This window comes from Procambarus clarkii, chromosome 57 (genome assembly GCF_040958095.1).
Source record: "Procambarus clarkii isolate CNS0578487 chromosome 57, FALCON_Pclarkii_2.0, whole genome shotgun sequence".
NCBI lineage: Eukaryota > Metazoa > Arthropoda > Malacostraca > Decapoda > Cambaridae > Procambarus > Procambarus clarkii.
Window position 1 is genome coordinate 13,294,315 of NC_091206.1, and position 20,266 is coordinate 13,314,580.

The 20,266-nt window shown below is 42.6% G+C and overlaps 1 protein-coding gene across 1 annotated transcript in view; it reads left to right on the plus strand.

The window, feature by feature from the left end:
• The window catches only part of LOC123748478 (uncharacterized), a 243,736-nt gene that overhangs the window by 31,559 nt on the left and 191,911 nt on the right, over positions 1-20,266 (plus strand). The window contains exon 2 of the mRNA XM_069306160.1: positions 18,644-19,113. Coding sequence (XP_069162261.1) covers positions 19,044-19,113 — 70 coding nt within the window. The 5' untranslated portion in view covers positions 18,644-19,043. The remainder of the gene's footprint in view (positions 1-18,643; positions 19,114-20,266) is intronic.

The following is a 20,266-nucleotide window of genomic DNA, read 5'->3' on the forward strand; positions in this document are numbered from 1 at the left end:
AAGTTTCTTTCGCTCTGAATGCCCCTGTTACCTATCAGTAAATAGGTACCTGGGAGTTAGTCAGCTGTCACGGGCTGCTTCCTGGTGTGTGTGTGTGTGTGTGTGTGTGTGTGTGTGTGTGTGTGTGTGTGTGTGTGTGTGTGTGTGTGTGGTGTTGGAAAAAAAATAGTAGTAGAAACAGTTGATTGACAGTTGAGAGGCGGGCCGAAAGAGCAGAGCTCAACCTCCGCAAGCACAACTAGGTGAATACAACTAGGTGACTACACACACAAATCAGTGAGATATGATTGTAATATATAATTACAATAATTTAATAATAATAGTTTTAATGATAATAACAATAATAATTAATTCATAATTATAATAATAAAAAATAATAATAAAAATCAAAGAGTAATAATACCAAGTGAAGACCCTCCACATAAGAGGCACAAAACCCGTACTAAACTGGTTCAGCACCGCGAGTGTCTGGTTCACCCTGAGAGGCCAGACAAATACAAGCCTTCTGGCCATGTTGTGTACGGCAGCCCCTCATAAATATTCCTGGGTGCAGATTTTTCTGACACTCTGATATCGGCCTAACAATTTGGGGTGTGATAAATGGGTTTCCCATCCACCATTTTTTTTGTACGGTTAGAGTAAACCGCTGGGTTTACCCTTTAAAGGCGAGGTTAGAATCATCTCCCACCATCAGGTTAGAATCAAACCCACCATCTCCCCTTCACCCTTCCCTCCCCTGGAATGTCAATTCCAGCACACCCTTCCAGCCAATTCCTACACCTCTCTGCCAGTTAATTCCAGCACCCTTTTGGTAGACAATCCCTACACCTCGTTTCTTGTTTTAGATTCAGCTACTTAGAACAAAAGTTCTAAAGTAGCACGGGCTATGGTGAGCCCATAGTGGACTTACCTGGCACAGGAGCGGGGCTGTAACTGTGCCTTACACCTCTCTGCAGTCAATCTTTATACCTCCTGCCAGTCAGTCTCTTCACTCCTCTTCCAGTTAATCCCTATTTCCTCTGTCAGTCCATCCCTACAACCCTGCCATTCAATCCTTACACCTATATGCCTGTTCTTATTTCAACCCAATTACTGCTCCAGTTCTTATCCTTACGTAATTTCATCCTTCTTTGTTCATATTATCATTTCCCATTTCTGGTCCCATGTTTCTTGATTCTATCCAACTACTATCCATTATCCTTGTTGCCATTCTTTCACTTCCAAGCCCCCGTGATTATGCCCCCTCTCCTATTGTTTAATGTTCCCTATTATTCCCTATTTAATGCTCCCTATTATTTAAATTCCTGCCCTGTTTCTTGTCTGTTTGGTTTAGCCCCAAAATGTGCGTACTTTTTTGAGCGTTGATGACAAAAATTGAGTGCCTCGTGGTACTTGTGTCTGTGGTGTACTTTCTAATCGGTTTCTCTCTCCCCTTCAGCGTGCGTTTCTCCTTTCCTGTCTCTCTAGTCTCCCTTTCCGTCCATCCCTTCTCTCTCAAACCTATCTCTTGTTTATCATGGATTTCCTATTTCTTTCCTCTCCTGCTTTTTTAATGTTCTGCCATATCTTTCAACTGTCTATGCAGGCGATGAGTCACAATAACGTGGCTGATGTTGATCAGACCAAATACTAGCAAGTGAAGGGACGACGACGTTTCGGTCCGTCCTGGACCGATAACGTCGAAAACGTCGAAAACATCTCAATCGACTTCAGAATGGTCCAGGACAGACCGAAACATCGTCGTTGTCCCTTCACTTTCTAGTGTGTGGTCTGGTCAACTTTCAACTCTCTAATTCTCGTTCTCTCTCTTTCTAGTTCATTTCAGTAGCTGACATGTCTCTACACATCGCAGTGTCACTGAATAATGGGCGGCTCGCTGCCAGCAAGCCGGTAACACCCATCTTCCGTGGGCCAAGACCAACTTTCAGCTCGAACACACACACAAAATACCTTGCGACTATCCTGGAGGTCGGTGCACACTTCGTCTATAAAACTCCCCGAGAGAGGAAGCTCAGATACGCGTGTTCCCTCCCCCGCGGGGTGTAAAAGCAGTGTGGAAGGGAAAGGGACTTATACAAGAAAAAAGTTCATTGAGTGAACAACACAACAGATTGGTGAACGCAGCCTGCACGCATGCACCCCGTGTTGCTGGGGGGGGTTCGGTTCCCACAGGAGGGTTTAGCTTACCGTAGTCCGTGTAACGGATCTGATGTGTCCGGTGGACCTGAGAGATATTAAAATCAGTCATTTAACAAAAAAATGGGCATTTAGAACATGTGAGTTATTTGTGCGAATATGGGGTAGGGAGGTGGCGCTCTGGTGGACGTGGTAGTAAGCAAGATTGGGATGACAGCGAGAGGAATGGGCTCAGATAAGTTGAGGAATGAGACTTGAGGGATGGAGGTGAGGTGAAAAGCAGGTGTAGAGGAGAGGAGGCTAGGTGGGGAGGAGCAGGAGGATGGGGACGATGAGGTGAGGTAGGGAAAAGAACTCCAGCATCACCACCGCAACTCAATATGCCTCCAGTAGCAGCATCGCGCCGCTTCATACGAATATAAAGTACATTAGGTACTCTTAATATGCATCTCGTGCCTCGCTCGATCTCACACACAGCTTTATAGCTTACCACGTCCTGCATCTTCTTCTCCTGACTCACCATGTCCAAGATCTTCCTCTCTTGGTTTACCATGTACTTGATCTTCCTCGTCTTCGCCCTTCAACTTCACGTGAAAATTCTTCACTAATATCTGTCATCGTACATTTTCAACTATTATTAATATTCAAAGGAGATATTCACAGCTATTGTTTTCCAATCACATGACACCGTGTCACTTTTTTATGCTTGCAGGCAAGTTTTCCACACATGGGAAACTGAGGTGGACCCACTCTCAGTCTCTCTCACGTCTCCTCTTATAAACATTATTCCCATTCCACTCATAATTCTCACTTCACTTAAGCCTGATTTTGTTTTAACTTAGCACGTCACAATCCTTCGCAAAATTCAAACTCGCTTGAATTTAGAATTTTGAATTCGTGTCCGATTTGGGTAATCTGTGTGTAACATCCTTTCACCGCACAGTATTGACACTATATAAAATGTACCTCGAACACTGTTTACGTAGAACAGGAGTAAGTCTGTGTATTTATGAATGTAGGTTAGATTAAGATTTTAAAAAGCACTACAATCACCTTCTGTGGTTGATTGTTCAATAAAACACTGAACTATATGTTTAACAGATCTCTCACCCTGTCCATAGAGGGTCAGAAGATGTTTACATCTTGGTTAGCATTGTAAATGTGTGGCCACGTCTGTGGTAGATAATAATAATAATACATAATAAAATGTAATAAGTTTCCTTACGTCAATGGAAGACATTAAATATTCCGGAAGATCTATTAACGACAAGTAACTCGGCTACTGTGGGGGTGGCGGCTGGAGGAGGAGGAATAAGGATTAAGAAGAATGTAAAGGAGATGAAAAAAGAAGACAATAAATAGGAGAGGAAAAGGATGTGAAGAAGGGGGGGGGAGGGAGTGTAGGCAAAAGAGGAGTATAAACGTCATGGAGTAAGTGAAGGAGAAAGACCAGGTGTTTGTCAGGGAAGGTGAGGTAGAGGAGACGTCATCATCTTCACCCTCTCTTTAATCTTGGGGATGACAGGTGACACAGGCCGGGTGAGAGGTTATTGTGACCCGTGGTTAAAGTTCTCTCTCTTCTTTAACCCACGTGTTTGTTCCTTGTCACTACTACTACTACGCCTCTCTCTCTCTCTCTCTCTCTCTCTCTCTCTCTCTCTCTCTCTCTCTCTCTCTCTATCTATCTCTGCCTCTCTCTCTCTCTCTCTCTCTCTCTCTCTCTCTCTCTCTCTCTCTCTCTCTCTCTCTCTCTCTCTCTCTCTCTCTCTCTCTCTCTCTCTCGCTCTCTCTCTCTCTCAAGCAGCGTGCCTCTCGCAGCCTCTCTATCTGCATTGGTGCTTGCGTGCACTAACCTAACTGGGACTGAGGGGTTGAACTTCAGCTCTTGAGTCCTGACTCTCATTCTTCAATCGATTGGTGCACACGTTCCTGAACTCTTTGGGCTCGGTTATATCTACAGCTTAAACTGAGTACATAGTCTTATATCGCACTTTATAGTTCAGTATATATTTCTACTTTTACGCTATAATAAAATTAAAAATCTTTAAGGATAATTAGTTTTTACCCAGGTTTGAAAGGTTGGACTTCAGTTCTGAGCCTCGTCTTTCGAGAAATTTAAAGTTTATTGCAATGACTGTCTTCTGATATGTTATGATAATTTTGACTTGAAACTGTGTACAAAGTTAGCTTGAACCACCTCGTCATCTAACCCATTCCATCCATTTAAAATAAAACACTGATAACGTTATTTTTATATCTCAGACGCCTCTGTGTTCTAGTTTTAAACTTCGATTTTTGTCTTATGTGTCAACCATAAAACCTTATATATCGTTATCATATTACTTCTTGTTATCTTCTCCTCCACCGTGGTGAGATCAAACGCCCTCGGCGTTTCCTCGTAGCTCAAGCCCATCAGTTTGTGAGCGAGTTTTGTTAGATATCTTGTGACCTTTTCTAATTTTACTTCACAAGGCGGGTATATATATATATATATATATATATATATATATATATATATATATATATATATATATATATATATATATATATATATATATATATATATATATATATAACGCCTCTCTCTCTCTCTCTCTCTCTCTCTCTCTCTCTCTCTATATATATATATATATATATATATATATATATATATATATATATATATATATATATAGGGGCGCGAATAGGGGCTTTGGATGCTCACGATGCTTTTTCCTATGTACTGGTACTCACCTAGTTGTGGTGCCTATGTATTGGTACTAGTGTACTGGTGCCCATGTTCTGGTACTAGTGTACTGGTGCCCATGTTCTGGTACTAGTGTACTGGTGCCCATGTTCTGGCGCATATATGTACTGGTGTTTATGTGTTCGTGGCTGTACAATTGTGCCCGTGTACTCGTTCCTCTTGGTGCACGGTCGCCACTACACAACTTCTCACGAGTGCAACATAACCAACAAAGTCTTCAAAAAAACGGTGACAACAATAATAACAAAACAGAAACCATCTTTATTTGTTTCCGTTGCAAGAAAAATCTGGAAGGCGTCTATCAGCTGAAAGTTCAGGCTTGCCATATTGGACCATAAAACAAAAAAAAAATAAAAACATAAAAAAATCTACATTTCTATTCCACTGCAAGCAACACCGGTCCTGCCTCCTCTCCCTCCTCCCTGTTCTTGTCTCTCTCTCTCTCTCTCTCTCTCTCTCTCTCTCTCTCTCTCTCTCTCTCTCTCTCTCTCTCTCTCTCTCTCTCTCTCTCTCTCTCTCACTTCCACTATCTTCACTACAACGTCCTTCCCCTCTGCCACCACTTTCCCCACCTCTGCCACCCCTTTCTCCTCCTCCTCACAATACCTTACTCCCGCCACCGCCGCCTCCACCACAGAGTAGGATGTCAAAGGATACCTTTCTGAATACCCGACACAGGAAAATGAGGCACAGCAAGGTTGACTCCCTCGTCCGAGGCTCTTTCGTATATTTCTGGAGAAACTCGTTAAGGTCACGTGCAATGATATCGCAAGATATATATCTCAGAAATTAGTGAAGCCATATGACGGGACAGTATACTCTAGTCCAGGAGATTTCTGAGCCCCACACACTTTGTTTCTGTTGGGTGGAAACCCAACTACTTGGGCTGGACGGTAGAGCGATGGTCTCGCTTCATGCAGGTCGGCGTTCAATCCCCGACCGTCCAAGTGATTGGGGCACCATTCTTTCCCTCCCGTCCCATCCCAAATCCTTATCCTGACCCCTCTTCCCAGTGCTATATACTCGTAATGGCTTGACGCTTTCCCTTGATAATTCCTTTCTTCTGTTGGGTGGATGGGGTGGGGGCTGAAACGATGTTTCAGAGAAGTTTAGAAATGGGCCTCATTGGTCTTGCCTCTGCTACACACGGACGGGTCAACTACACTAATGTCCCTCGTTAACAAAGTCACTGAACGTCATGGATCGTGTATAGGGCGGTGAACAGTGTGGTCGAAATGTGCGTCTCCTTACATCTAGAGTCTTAGTTGACTGATTGATGAAGATTATGCCACCCAAGAGGTGGCACGGGCATGAATAACCCGTTAAGTCTTTGTTTATATAGCATTAAATAAGTACTCTGGAGTAAGGCATCTGTTGTGGGGTTTTATTCTAGGAAAGGTAAGTGGTCAAATGGGACTTCCGTGAGCCTACCAGACATTCTGTCCCCCGACAAGGGGAAACCAAGAGCCACAAGAAACTCTCATCAGCATAAAGAGTTGTTCAGAACTAAGACATAAAACGATAACATTAAAATCAAAGCTGCTGTACTACGCAAGATCCGATGAGCAAACACAACTCCTCTTTCTATCCACCATGCAGCCACCGCCTCTATCCTCCTCTGAAGAATACAAACTCCGCGTCCCGGAATGAGAATTCACCAAGAAATACCTACGGGTTCGTTGCCTTGGTAACACTGCATGTGGTAGGGCTCTTGCAACACAAATGAAACACTTGACGATACACACTGATGATGCAGTGTGCCAGGAATCCCTTTGAACTCATGATCTAGTAAAAGTAATACTGTAGATTAGAGTGAATCTAGAATGAATATGTATGCAAAATATTCCCCTTGTTAAAATAACTTCCCGATTGCATTCTGTTTTCTCAAAGCAGTTCACAAATAGAATGAAAACGATGCAAATATGTTAAGTAAGCAATATTGTGAATCTACGCCCCGTTGTAGACTCACTTTAGTAATGAACAAATCCACAAGGGGCGTGACGAGGATTCGAACCTGCGTCCGGGAGCATCCCAGACACTGCCTTAATCGACTGAGCTATGACTCTCACTTTAGTAATGCTGTAGGACTACGATCGGTGAAATACCTGCAGATTCAACCTATTATCCTGGAATCATGGTGCTTGAAGTGACTATTTGGTTGAAAAATACTAATATGTAATGAAGTACCACCAAAAATTCCCTTTTTGGTATTTTCATTTCATTATCTAGAAAAAATAATGATATAACAGCAAACTTAAATATTCCTTGGCCTAGTAGAGTACATGTATAGAACTGTATAAGGCCTATGAAATGTTTTAGACCTAGGAGAGGTTAGGTTAGGTTCTACATTTATGCTACCGATAAAAAAAAGTTCCCATTTGGCCAAATTCAATTATACGACAGTTAACTTTTTGGCGGTCCATCACGAGATATTGGTACTATCGACCAAATAGTTACTATGTAAATAGTAACCAAATAGACCAAATAGTTACTATGAGTACTATCATTTTAGCAGACTGGGCTGGCAGATCATCTGAAGGGAACCCAATATTTACCCAGCAGTGTCGAACCCACTGCGCAACACTAGCAAAATGCCACGCGAAATAAGTGGACCCTCCCCCCACACAACACAGGTGGAAATCCTAGACAAAACAGGTGGAAACCCACACACACAACACAGGTGGAGCCTCTCAGAGAGCAACAACAAATAACAAGCCTCGGTGGACAAGAGGGAAGCTTGTATAATAGTTCAATTTTATCTGGGGACAGGCAGCCAGAGTATATATATATGTAAGGCTTATATCGAGGTCGATCTTCCCCTTCTACCCCCACCCCCACCCTATGTCGAATTACTGACCCTTCCCCGGGATTCAACCCCACAACATGCTGACTAACTCTTGGGTACCTATACACTGCTAGGTAAACAGGCGCATTATGTAACAGGAAACGAGTCCAACCTTATTTGCCCATCCCGGGATTCGAACCCGAAATTCCTGGTTGTGGGTCGATCTATTACGGGGACCCTGTTTGTGAGGATGTCCATAATGATAGAGGATAGTGTAGAGGCGAAGTCTGAGGACCAACTTTGAGATCTTCTCATTACAAAATGATGTCACCTTAGGTACCACGGCTCTTGGCAGGACTTCAAGGTTGTATGGAGAGCAAGATGAATGTTTTTCTTATATATATTTTTTTAACTATAATTTACGATGTTGTTTTGACAAAGAACGAGGATATATTAATGAGGAATGAGGCTGTTTTGACAAAGAACGAGGCTGTTAATGAGGACTTGAGCTTTACACAAAGAACGAGAACAAAGATTTGTTTCCACATGATTCACGAGGAATGGAGCTGTTTTTAACTAAAGACAAAGTTGTATTTTGTCAACAGTGGCGGCTTTTTCTGACCTGAAGTCGTTGTGATCGCATAGTTGTAATGGGGGGAAGTTGAAGTGCTTGAATAGGAAGTAATTTTGATAAGGGATCCTACCTAAGGAGTCGCTTTGATGGGGGAGCTCTCTTTATATTAAGGAAGGTGCTATGATGGAGGGAACCGTTTTGACGAAGGAAGGTGTCTCGAAAGAAGGAGGCGTTTTGAAAGAAGTTGAGAAGGAGATATTTACTTACATCGTTTTCATTCTATTTGTGAACTGTTTTGAGAAAAGAAAATGCAATCGGGAAGTTATTTTAACAAGGGAATATTTTGCGTACAGATTGCTCTGAAAATGTTGTCCGCATACATTGTTTTGACGATAACGTTTTGACAAGAAATTGTTTTAACAGCGGTTGTTTTTTCAAGTTTTTTTAAGTGGCTTTTGTTCGACAGCGTTTTTTCTTGTTTAGTTGCGTTGTTTTGACAGTGCCGTTGTTTTGACAGTTGATAGTCTTATATACGGTGAACTATTTCTCCGCGGGCCCAAGTGCTCACTTTATACAGGTACCCCTCGGCTGCTGAAGGGTCAGTCGTTTTTCTAAGATGGGTTGAAATTAACATGTGCTACGTCTTTTACCCCCATTCCTTACACCTCCCTCTTCCCCTCACGTCCCAAACACACACATACAAGATGTCATTTGGGAGATGAAATTCTTCAAGAATCAGAGAGAGAGAAAGACCTGGGAGTTGATATCACGCCAGACCTGTCCCCTGAAGTCTATATCAAGGGGATAACATCAGCGGCATATGCCAGGTTGGCGACAACGGCCTTTAGAAACTTGTGTAAGGACTCATTCAGAACTTTGTATACCACGTATGTCAGGCCAATCCTGGAGTATGCGGCTCCACCATGAAGTCCATATCTAGTCAAGCATAAGACTAAACTGGAAAAGGTTCAAAGGTTTGCCACCAGACTAGTACCCGAGCTGAGAAGTATGAGCTACGAGGAGAGACTACGGGAATTAAACCTCACTTCGCTGGAAGACAGAAGAGTTAGGGGTGGGGGACATGATCACCACATACAAGAATCTCAAAGGAATTGATAGGGTAGATAAAGACAGATTATTTAACACAAAGGGACACGCACTAGGGGACACAGGTGGAAATTGAATGCCCAAATGAGCCATATATAGAAATTATATATTTTTTGTTTAGTGTCAGAGTAGTTGACAAATGGAATGCTTTAGGAATTGATGTAGTGGAGGCAGATTCCATACACAACTTCAAGTGTAGATATGATAGAGCCCAGTAGGCTCAGGAACTGTTGATTGACAGTTGAGAGGCAGGACCAAAGAGCCAGAGCTCAACCCCACAAGCACAACTAGGTGAGTACACACACTGGTTTGGAGCAAAATCCAATTCGTTCACCTTGATCCTATGTAAATTAAGCCTCGCTATTAGGCCACCCGCTGTGAGATCCGCTCCCATGTTAAGAGGGTCCGAAGCAAAGTGTTTTTTTTACTGTCCATTTCAGATGTAATCTATGATGTACATTTGTGCTGTTTTCCGATTCATAAGGCGATAAGAAACTCATGTTCCCAGCTTCACAGGAAATATGAGAGTTTACCTCAGCGTTAGATTGGTTCCCTCTCAATCCCTCGTCATCATTATTTGAAGACGAGACGAAAGTGGCTCAAGTGAACAAATCCACAAGGGCCGTGACGAGGATTCGAACCTGCGTCCGGGAGCATCCCAAACACTGCCTTAATCGACTGAGCTACGATAGTGTCGATGAGTGTCTGGCATGCTCCCGGACGCAGGTTCGAATCCTCGTTACAGCCCTTGTGGATTTGTTCATTTGATGCATCACGTTAGTGTGATATCTGTGTGTGGCCCAAGTGCCTCTTGCGTCTTGCAGACATTTCCTGACCCTCTTGTTACGCATGGAGGAAGCCCTGCACTCCTCCTCAGTGCTACATAAATTCCAGCAAGATGTCAGCCTTTATAGTTGTTGTTAACAGAGACAAGTCTCTAGGAATGACTTATATTTACTTTCATGCATTCTTATCATCGTTTAAAAGGACTCGGATAAAAGTATTTATCTGGTGACAGGTCTGAAACAGAAGAGGACATTGAGGACATAGGATAGCAGGAGGAAGAGAAAGTGGAAGGGAGGACGAACGTAGACCTCACTACATCCTCCGCAAACACTAATTTCCTGAACCTTCTATTACTGCGGTAAAAATATCGGAGGATAAAAACAATTGAGAGTTCTCGGTCTCTGTATTGCTACGTCGTATCTCAAACTCAAAGCTCCTTAAATAAAGGCCGCGGAGGGACACGCTACCTATCGGTGCTGCAGTCTGAGGAATAAGACAAACTCACAAGGAACCTTCCACTACCACCTTCTCCCATCCATTCCTAGAGCCGCGGTTATCTCTGCTTATTCATCCCTCTTCTTCCTCTCTCCCTCCTCCCAAATCAGTCCATCCACCCCTCCCCATCAACCCACCCTCCTCCTCCTCCATCAACCCCTTCACTGTTTCCCTTGTTAATGCTCTCTTTGATCCCACCTCCAGCTGTTTCTGAAATAATGAAGTCTTAATCGGATATCATACTCGGCAGACGGACGGTGTACACCAAGGCGGCCCAACGATCTTTTGAGGAGTAGAGTCCATGTGCATCACCTCCACAAGTCTCTGCCTGTGTCCTTATTGTCTAGACGGAGTTTATGTTTGTGTTTACCGAGGAATATTCTCCTGTAAAAGGGGACGATAGTGGTGGGGGGGGGGGGAGGTGGTTGTGTTTTTCTGATCAACACGAGAGAGAGAGAGAGAGAGAGAGAGAGAGAGAGAGAGAGAGAGAGAGAGAGAGAGAGAGAGAGAGAGGCAGACAGACAGAGACAGACAGACAGACAGAGAGAGAGAGAGAGAGAGAGAGAGAGAGAGAGAGAGAGAGAGAGAGAGAGAGACAGACAGACAGAGACAGACAGACAGACAGAGAGAGAGAGAGAGAGAGAGAGAGAGAGAGAGAGAGAGAGAGAGAGAGAGAGAGAGAGAGAGAGAGAGAGAGAGAGAGAGAGAGAGACAGACAGACAGAGAGAGACAGACAGACAGACAGAGAGAGAGAGAGAGAGAGAGAGAGAGAGAGAGAGAGAGAGAGAGAGAGAGACAGAGAGAGAGACAGAGAGAGAGAGAGACAGACAGACAGAGAAAGAGACTCATAACATCCCAAACAGTTACTTACAGTCATTTCGACAAACGAACACAGGAGAGCAGGAAAAATATTTTGTATTTCTCGCGAAGCGCTGAGAGTGGCAGGAGGAGGCAGGCTGGAGCAATCAATCAGACCAACACACAACTGGCGTATGTCTTCCAGCGGTGGCTGGCACTACTGAAGGACAGGCAACTGCCCAATTCTGGTCGCTTCAGTACGTCATCCCAGGTTGGGGAAGGTAGAATGTTGACGCCATTCCTGGCTGAAGGTGATATGATGGTCCCCCGCCACCATCCCCACATGGGGAAAGTGGGATGATGGCTCCCCCGCCTCCATCCCGAGTTGGGGAAAGATGGGATTACCACCGTCCCGTGCTGGCCCAGCGCCAGCCGCCTGCCACGCACTTCTCTTGAAATAAAAACATGGATAAACAAATAAATCAGTCAAGAGTCTAAAGGCGCAGATGCGTTCAACACAAAAAATTAGTTGATTCGCCTTTAAATGGTGTAAAATGCCAGCGAGAGAGAGAGAGAGAGAGAGAGAGAGAGAGAGAGAGAGAGAGAGAGAGAGAGAGAGAGAGAGAGAGAGAGAGAGAGAGAGAGAGAGAGAGAGAGAGAGAGAGAGAGAGCCATCTCTCGGATGACATACGCAACCGTCACTAAAAGTCAAGAGTCATACTACCTTCCTCAAGCTACTGTTCCCAGATGCAGACACGTTTACTGGGTACTAATGCGAGCATTTTGATGTCATAAGGCAATATCTACGCCAGAAAAAGACACAACGAATCAAACCAAAAAGGTAAAGACAAAAGCAAAAGCTGCATTGGAAAAGAGCTATAATCGCAAGGTAACCCGCAAGGTAACCGCAAGGTAACAGCAAGGTAACCGCAAGGTAACCCGCAAGGTAACCGCAAGGTAACCGCAAGGTAACCGCAAGGTAACCCGCAAGGTAACCGCAAGGTAACCCGCAAGGTAACCCGCAAGGTAACCGCAAGGTAACCGCAAGGTAACCGCAAGGTAACCAGCAAGGTAACCGCAAGGTAACCGCAACCGGAATTACAGCCCGGCCATCACGTGAGGGTCGGTGTATCAAGAGAAACACATCGTGTGTGGCCAACCCACCTCACTACTTGTCTTCAAACCCATGTTATGCACCTGACAAAAATCCACATTCCGAAAAATCACTGGAAAGATATATTGCATTTACTTCGGTATGCATATGTATATACATATAAGTCTTCAGAGACAAAACTTGACAATTCGGCAGACACCTCATGATCAGTTTGGCAAAGGGAAAGAACTTACATTAAAGTTTGACTGAAACTGCTACACTTAAACTAGCTTTCTTTTGGTTTGGTTGAGATATATTAGGGCACATAATTTACACTTCAAGACAGATTATGTTTCGAACTTAGAATTCATATAAAGTAAACTTCAGTGTCACTGCATTTATCCGTAAGACCTGGAGTGCTTATGAAGACAATAATTTAACATGTAAACATTATCTGGTCTCGTGGTGCTGCTGCTGGAGGCTCAATTACCCCGAATTCCAGCTTCAGGATTAGGTTGATAGCTCACTAATACTTTCCAAATATCTATGATACCACTGGAGAGCTCTCAAGCTCTGCAATAGACAAACAGGTAAAGTGAACGGAGGAAGAAGGTGATAATGTGATGCCGGGACAAGGTGACGGCTTCGACACTTTACATAATTTCACACGAAGAAACAACGTTTATTAAGACATGTTATGGAAGGATATTCCATGGAAAGACATTGTCTGGAAATGTATATTATAATGTATCGTCTGGAAGAAATGGAAGCGTATGAATCTGAACCGGATTTGGGAAGCTATTGTCTGGAATCGTATGGTATGGAAGCATATGATGTAAAATCAGATATGAAAAGTTATCCGGATATGTAAACAAGTGGTATGGAAACCTAGAGATCTTGAGATCTTGAGATGATTTCGGGGCTTTTTAGTGTCCCCGCGGCCCGGTTCTCGACCAGGCCTCCACCCCCAGGAAGCAGCCCGTGACAGCTGACTAACACCCAGGTACCTATTTTACTGCTAGGTAACAGGGGCATAGGGTGAAAGAAACTCTGCCCATTGTTTCTCGCCGGCGCCTGGGATCGAACCCAGGACCACAGGATCACAAATCCAGCGTGCTGTCCGCTCGGCCGACCTAAGATATAGAAACGTATGCTGAGCATAATTTTCGGCTGAAAACGAATGGAGACAAACCTAAATAAAATAAATATATCCGTTCGATGATTTGTTTGAAGACGGTGAGAGAAGTGCGAGGAACAAGAGGAGGATATATAAACAAATCATGTACACAGGAACTGTGATGAGCCAGCAGCACCCATAAGGCTGGTAATAGCGTCCAATCACCGTTTACAGTGATTGTTGAAGGTGGACAGTCGTGTCGAAGGTGAAGGAGGACGGTAACACGGATGGTCCAAATGACAAGGTTGTGCTGGATTAATCAAATTTCTTATAGAAAAGATGGTACCAGTAATTGAGATAATACCGAGCAGCTCCAGCATGCAAGAATGGGAAGAAATCATATGATCTGGAAAGGAAACAGAATCTATGGAAATTTTCCCCTGATAATTCTTTTAGCAAAGTCTTTATTTTGTCAGTGTTATTAAATTTCGTTTTACTTCATAAATTGCGAAAATCAAATTTTATACCACTGAAGAAAAATGTGATTTTGCAAGTCGACAGGCGGAGCAGGAGATGAGAAGAGAGAACAAGCGCTATATTAATCCAACCTCACAGTAACCTGACCTCTCACAATTTCTCCTTTGACGGCTTGACGAGTCCTCAAAACCTTCTTCATAGATACTTCATAACTCACTGAGCGCTTCTCCTACACCCTTTTCAGCACCTCACAAGAGCTATTCATACGTCCTCAAGAGCTACTCCGGGCCTCCTTCAGCGGCTGCTTCAGCAGTACTCCAAGCGGAGGTAAGCGGGGCCCTCAGAGACGGACATGAAAGAGTAGAGCCTGGAGGGCCCTTCCCAACTCGACACCTAAGCGACGGGTCGACATTCATGCTCCGCGCGGGATCACATTCTCGCTTGGAATGATTTAAATGGCGTACAGTATTTCCGATTGAGCAGATCCCGACTTTACATTTTCAAACTAATGGAGGTGCTGTATTCAGGGGCCCGTATCATATGTTTGTAACAATACTTGTTGTATAAATCCTGTGAGAGTTAAATGGTGTAATTACTACCTTCGGCGCTTCTGTAATTATAGTTACAGATATGTATACATATGACTGCTGTAAATCAGACAATGTGGCTATTTGTAAAAACAATCTGTTGGAATAATGAGGGGATTCGAACCAGCGAGGATGGTACTTCCAGTGGCGCACCTTACCCCTGAATCAGTAGTAATAGGCATCCATCAGTCTCAGGAGACTATGGAGTTGCGCTCTGGGTGTCGGTCTGGAGTGGCCTCACCAGGGCGCAAAGCCAGGGTAGGTTGATTCGGGGGAGAAGCTGTTACCCAGGCAGCATGTCCCCCCTCTCTCCACGGCGCTGAAAGTCTCCAATGGAAAGGCAAACGCCAATACGATTGGTTCCAGCGCCGTCGCAGGAACTGCAAAGCGTTATACCTGAATCACGACAGGGTATAAGTTATACGAGCTCAGATTCAGCAGAAATCACAGTCTTGTACTAAAACCAGCCCAGGTAGTTCATCTACCCCCCCCCCCCAAGCACTCTGTAAAACTTGAACTGGGTTCAGTAAAAGCCTCCAGACTTCCTGTGAATTCGGTGGAATCCGAGATGGTTTAAGTTATACTATGTTGTGGTACAGGGGTACTGTGCGGGGCTGGGAGTACCATGATCGGTGGTTCCGTGGTTCGAGTCACCTCATTGCCCCAATTGATCTTCTCATTGATGTATCACGTTAGTGTCATTGATGTATCACGTTAGTGTCATTGATGTATCACGTTAGTGTCATTGATGTATCACGTGTCATTGATGTATCTCGTTAGTGTCAATGATGTGTCACGTTAGTGTCATTGATGTATCACGTTAGTGTCATTGATGTATCACGTTAGTGTCATTGATGTATCTCGTTAGTGTCATTGATGTATAACGTTAGTGTCATTGATGTATCACGCTAGTGTCATTGATGTATCACGTTAGTGTCATTGATGTATCACGTTAGTGTCATTGATGTATCACGTTAGTGTCATTGATGTATCACGTTAGTGTCATTGATGTATCACGTTAGTGTCATTGATGTATCACGTTAGTGTCATTGATGTATCACGTTAGTGTCATTGATGTATCGCGTTAGTGTCATTGATGTATTGCGTTAGTGTCATTGATGTATCCCGTTAGTGTCATTGATGTATCCCGTTAGTGTCATTGATGTATCACGTTAGTGTCATTGATGTGTCATGTTGGTGTCATTGATGTATCACGTTAGTGTCATTGATGTGTCACGTTAGTGTCACTGATGTATCACGTTAGTGTCACTGATGTATCACGTGTCATTGATGTATCACGTTAGTGTCATTGATGTATCACGTTAGTGTCATTGATGTATCACGTTAGTGTCATTGATGTATCACGTTAATGTCATTGATGTGTCACGTTAGTGTCACTGATGTATCACGTTAGTGTCACTGATGTATCACGTGTCATTGATGTATCACGTTAGTGTCATTGATGTATCACGTTAGTGTCATTGATGTATCTCGTTAGTGTCATTGATGTATCACGTTAGTGTCACTGATGTATCACGTTAGTGTCATTGATGTATCTCGTTAGTGTCATTGATGTATCACGTTAGTCGCATTACTTTGCGTATATGAGGAGTTTTAAATGCCATGTTTTTTGTATTCTTTCCAATTGTGATTCGCCGATCGTTCATATTTGTTTCAAAGGGGTTTATTAAACTATTTGCCTATACTATTGAATAGAGAGATTTTACATTAATTATTGCATCGTTATTTAATAAATTACAGGAAAAAAACTAGTATTGGGCTCTGGTTTAATTTTGAATAATTGTATAAAATCGTATTCTTGGGCTACCATTTTTTTTATTGATATAAAATAGTGACATGCTCTGGTGTCAAGGTCATGTTAACACCTCAAATGGTGGCGATAGAAAACCGATTTAAAGCCCTTGTTTTCCCCTATGATAATTTGATCTCTGGAGAGCTGTTATTATTTGGTGTTGGTGGCTGTTATTATTTGGTTTAAGGGTAATTGGGGGTCAATATGAAAATTACAGTTACCCATAGTTAAGGGTATCTGTGTTCTATTGCAACATGAATCTGGTTGTTAGGTTGATGGGTTACATTGTCTAGACACTACCAACAACAACAACAATCTCAACTTCCTGTAGCAACAAATACATATCTTAACAAACACATTGAGAGCTTTGATGAATACGCAATTGTGTTTGCTAATATTTTGTGGCTCGCACAATAATATTCGGAAGTCTTCCGGTGGTAAAATAAAAGTAGATTAATTATTCTTGGGCTTATTTTCGTCAGAAAACTCTGGCCATTAATCAGGGCCTCATAACAATCTTTGGGTTTAATTAAAATTCTGATCCGCTTGAAAGAATATGAGATAATGGCGCTTTATTCAAGCATTTCAGCTAATCTGTTGCAGGAAATTTTTAATGAGTGTAATTTCCCTCAAATTAAATCACAGATGTTGTCCCAATTAACAGTGGCATTTTTGTTTTAGCTCGTTACTGTAATGGAGTCGGCTATTAGGAATGCACGAGAAGAACATTAATATTCCACCAGGCTCCTCACTTCTGCCTTCTGACTTCTCCAACTACCTGTGTATAGGATGTGAAACATAATAACACACACACGCACACATTATATATATGTATATATATATATATATATATATATATATATATATATATATATATATATATATATATATATATATATATATATATATATATATATATATATAATATAATATATATAATAAACATAATATATATATATATTAAAGAGAACGAGAGCGAGAGAGAGAGAGAGAGAGAGAGAGAGAGAGAGAGAGAGAGAGAGAGAGAGAGAGAGAGAGGATAGCCGGATGTTGCTCAGTTCTCATCAAGCACCAGGCGCTCGTCCTTCATCCTAGCAGAATAAATGATTATCCTGATAGGGAAACTTCTTCTGCCTCGTCCGGCACAACACCATCCCCCCCCCCCCAACCTTCCTTACCCCGCCTCCCTAACCCTGCCATGTCATCCCAATTAACCTCGTCCCACCTCACGCACACTGCCCCTCCCTATACCTACTTTACGTTGTTGCTGTTGTTAAAGATTTAGTTACTCAGGACGAAGTGTCCATGTAGCACGGGCTATGGTGAGCCCGTACCACGTTTGTCTACGTAGCAACTCTCTATAATAGCCTCCTCCACCATCATTATCTCCGCCCCGCCTCCATCACCCCAGGAACCACCACCGAGCACCGTATATCAACCTTCCCTAACGTCAGCATCCTGCAACACCTCCAACATCCTATCTAACTCTTCTCACCCTCCCCCAATACCCATTCCACAGCCCTCCAACTGCCCTGTCCCTACAAACCTTCCCCACCCTTGCACAACTCAGCTTATCCATCTCCCAGCATCCTTCCTTCTCCTTTAGTACCCATCTGTCTATGCTGCCCTCGAAGTCTCCCTGAAGCAGCATGCACAATGGATTAAAACGGTGTGCTTAATATTTGAAGCCCACTAAGCTTTCTTATGAAAATAATAAAGTTAAGGACTACTGTTTCCAGTGTGGAGGTGGGGGAAACGATTCACCTGACGTGTCCTATGTTCTAGCGGCTTGGACTTCCACGAACTTAAAATGGTACCGATTGTGGGTGTCAAGGGAAGGGAAGGTGGATGGGTTAACTGAGGGAAAACAATGAAAAAGTGAGAGAGAAAAAGTTGAGTGTGAATCTATTGTTTGTCGGTGTGAATGAGTGAGGAATGTTTGATAAAGAAGTGAGTGAGGAATGCTCGATAAAGAGACAAAGAGAAAGCGAGGGGCTGACATAACGGTTACGAATACAAAAGCAAAGATAAAAGACCGGACAAAAGGATGAAAACGCGCATCTGTGAATGCTATGAGAATTCCACTTGACTAAACTTAAATGACCTAATGTTTCTTTTGTTTTTTTCAGGGTTTAACACCAGGCGCACGAGGCATGAGTAGACATGAGTGTCATTCATGGATGAATACTCTGATGAACAATATCTTGAAAATGATTCAGTGAGTGTTTTCTTCACTAGTAAAAAGAAACGTTCATACTCAATAAAATTGCTTATGTTAAACAAGAACATGTGCATTAAAATATAAACAGAAAATATATATATATAAGTATTTATAAATATATGTAAATCTATATATATACACATATTGGAGAAAGTGAGTGCATCCCAGAACAAAATAGAAAAATGTCTATCTTAGGTATTCCGTGTTGTGTACCAAGCTGAGAACGGCAGCGCTGACGTCACGTGGATACGTTCTTTGAATGAATCGCAAGCCCCAGTGAGCGGACGAGGGGACTCCCAGGACGAAAGATGCCCGCGCTCTCTCAGCTCACCACCAAGTTCTTCGTACTGATCGTCCTCCTGGCTGTCTCCCTTCCTGGTGAGTACAGCATATGGGGTGGGGGCAGGTTGTCATCTTTCTGATCACTAATTCTTCCTAATATGTACAATGTAGGGAGGAGAGGAAGTTGGGAGTTATATTTAAGTAGTTAAATGTGGATGGATGCTACCGTAGAGTTTTTTGCCATTTGAATTCTGCTTCTTTGCAATTACTTTATTCACTCTCGTATTCTTGAAGATATCCTCACAGTATACCCAAAATTTGCCAGTGCAGGCTATTAAGCACATGGCTCTGTATGACTAACCATCCTGCGAGATGGGGACTTGTATTACCACTGCTGCCTTATTCAATCTTGTGTTGTTGATATCCTCAAAATGCATCCGGAGTCTGCCAGTGCAGACTGCCTATCACATGCCTCTGTATGACTAACCATCCTGTGTGATGGGGATTTCTTAGCATCACCTAGTTAGCTTTTTTGACACACTGTACTCCACTTCATATAGTCTAGGGTAGCTGCACTAATGCAGATGTACCTAATATGTTAATAAAAAAAAAAAGCCTTTTTGCTAGTAAGCTTTTTTGACACTGTACTCCACTTCATATAGTCTAGGGTAGCTGCACTAATGCAGATGTACCTCATATCTTAATAAAAAAAAAGCCTTTTTGATCCATTGTTGAAAAAGTTAAGAGACAGTAGAGCTGGCTGCCACATAGGCAGTAATAAGGATATTGTTCTTTTCATGAAATGATCTAGTTATGTTAGCATAAATTAATGACTATAGCAACATTGATAGAAATGTGTGACAAAAATATTGCTGAGTACAACCTCATGCTCATTCTTGGTAAATCTGTTGAAGTAACTTTAAGCTCACCGGATTCATTTTGTCTAGAAGAACATTAGTTGGTCTAGATTCCATTAAAATAAACTGGGCCATATTATTTCCTCAAAAGGCCCGCTTATATTTTTTAATATAAGACAAGATATATTCCTATATATTAAAATAATATGAAAAACTACTACGAACAGGTGGAAGGATAGGAAACACTCCTCTACAATGTATAGAAAATAAACAGGAAGAGAAAAATGGACCACCAAGGAAGAATGAACTTTTTAACGGAACAAATGCGCGGATTCAATGTAGGAAAATTCTACTGGACCAACTTACTAGATTTCTGCATTAGAACAACGGAT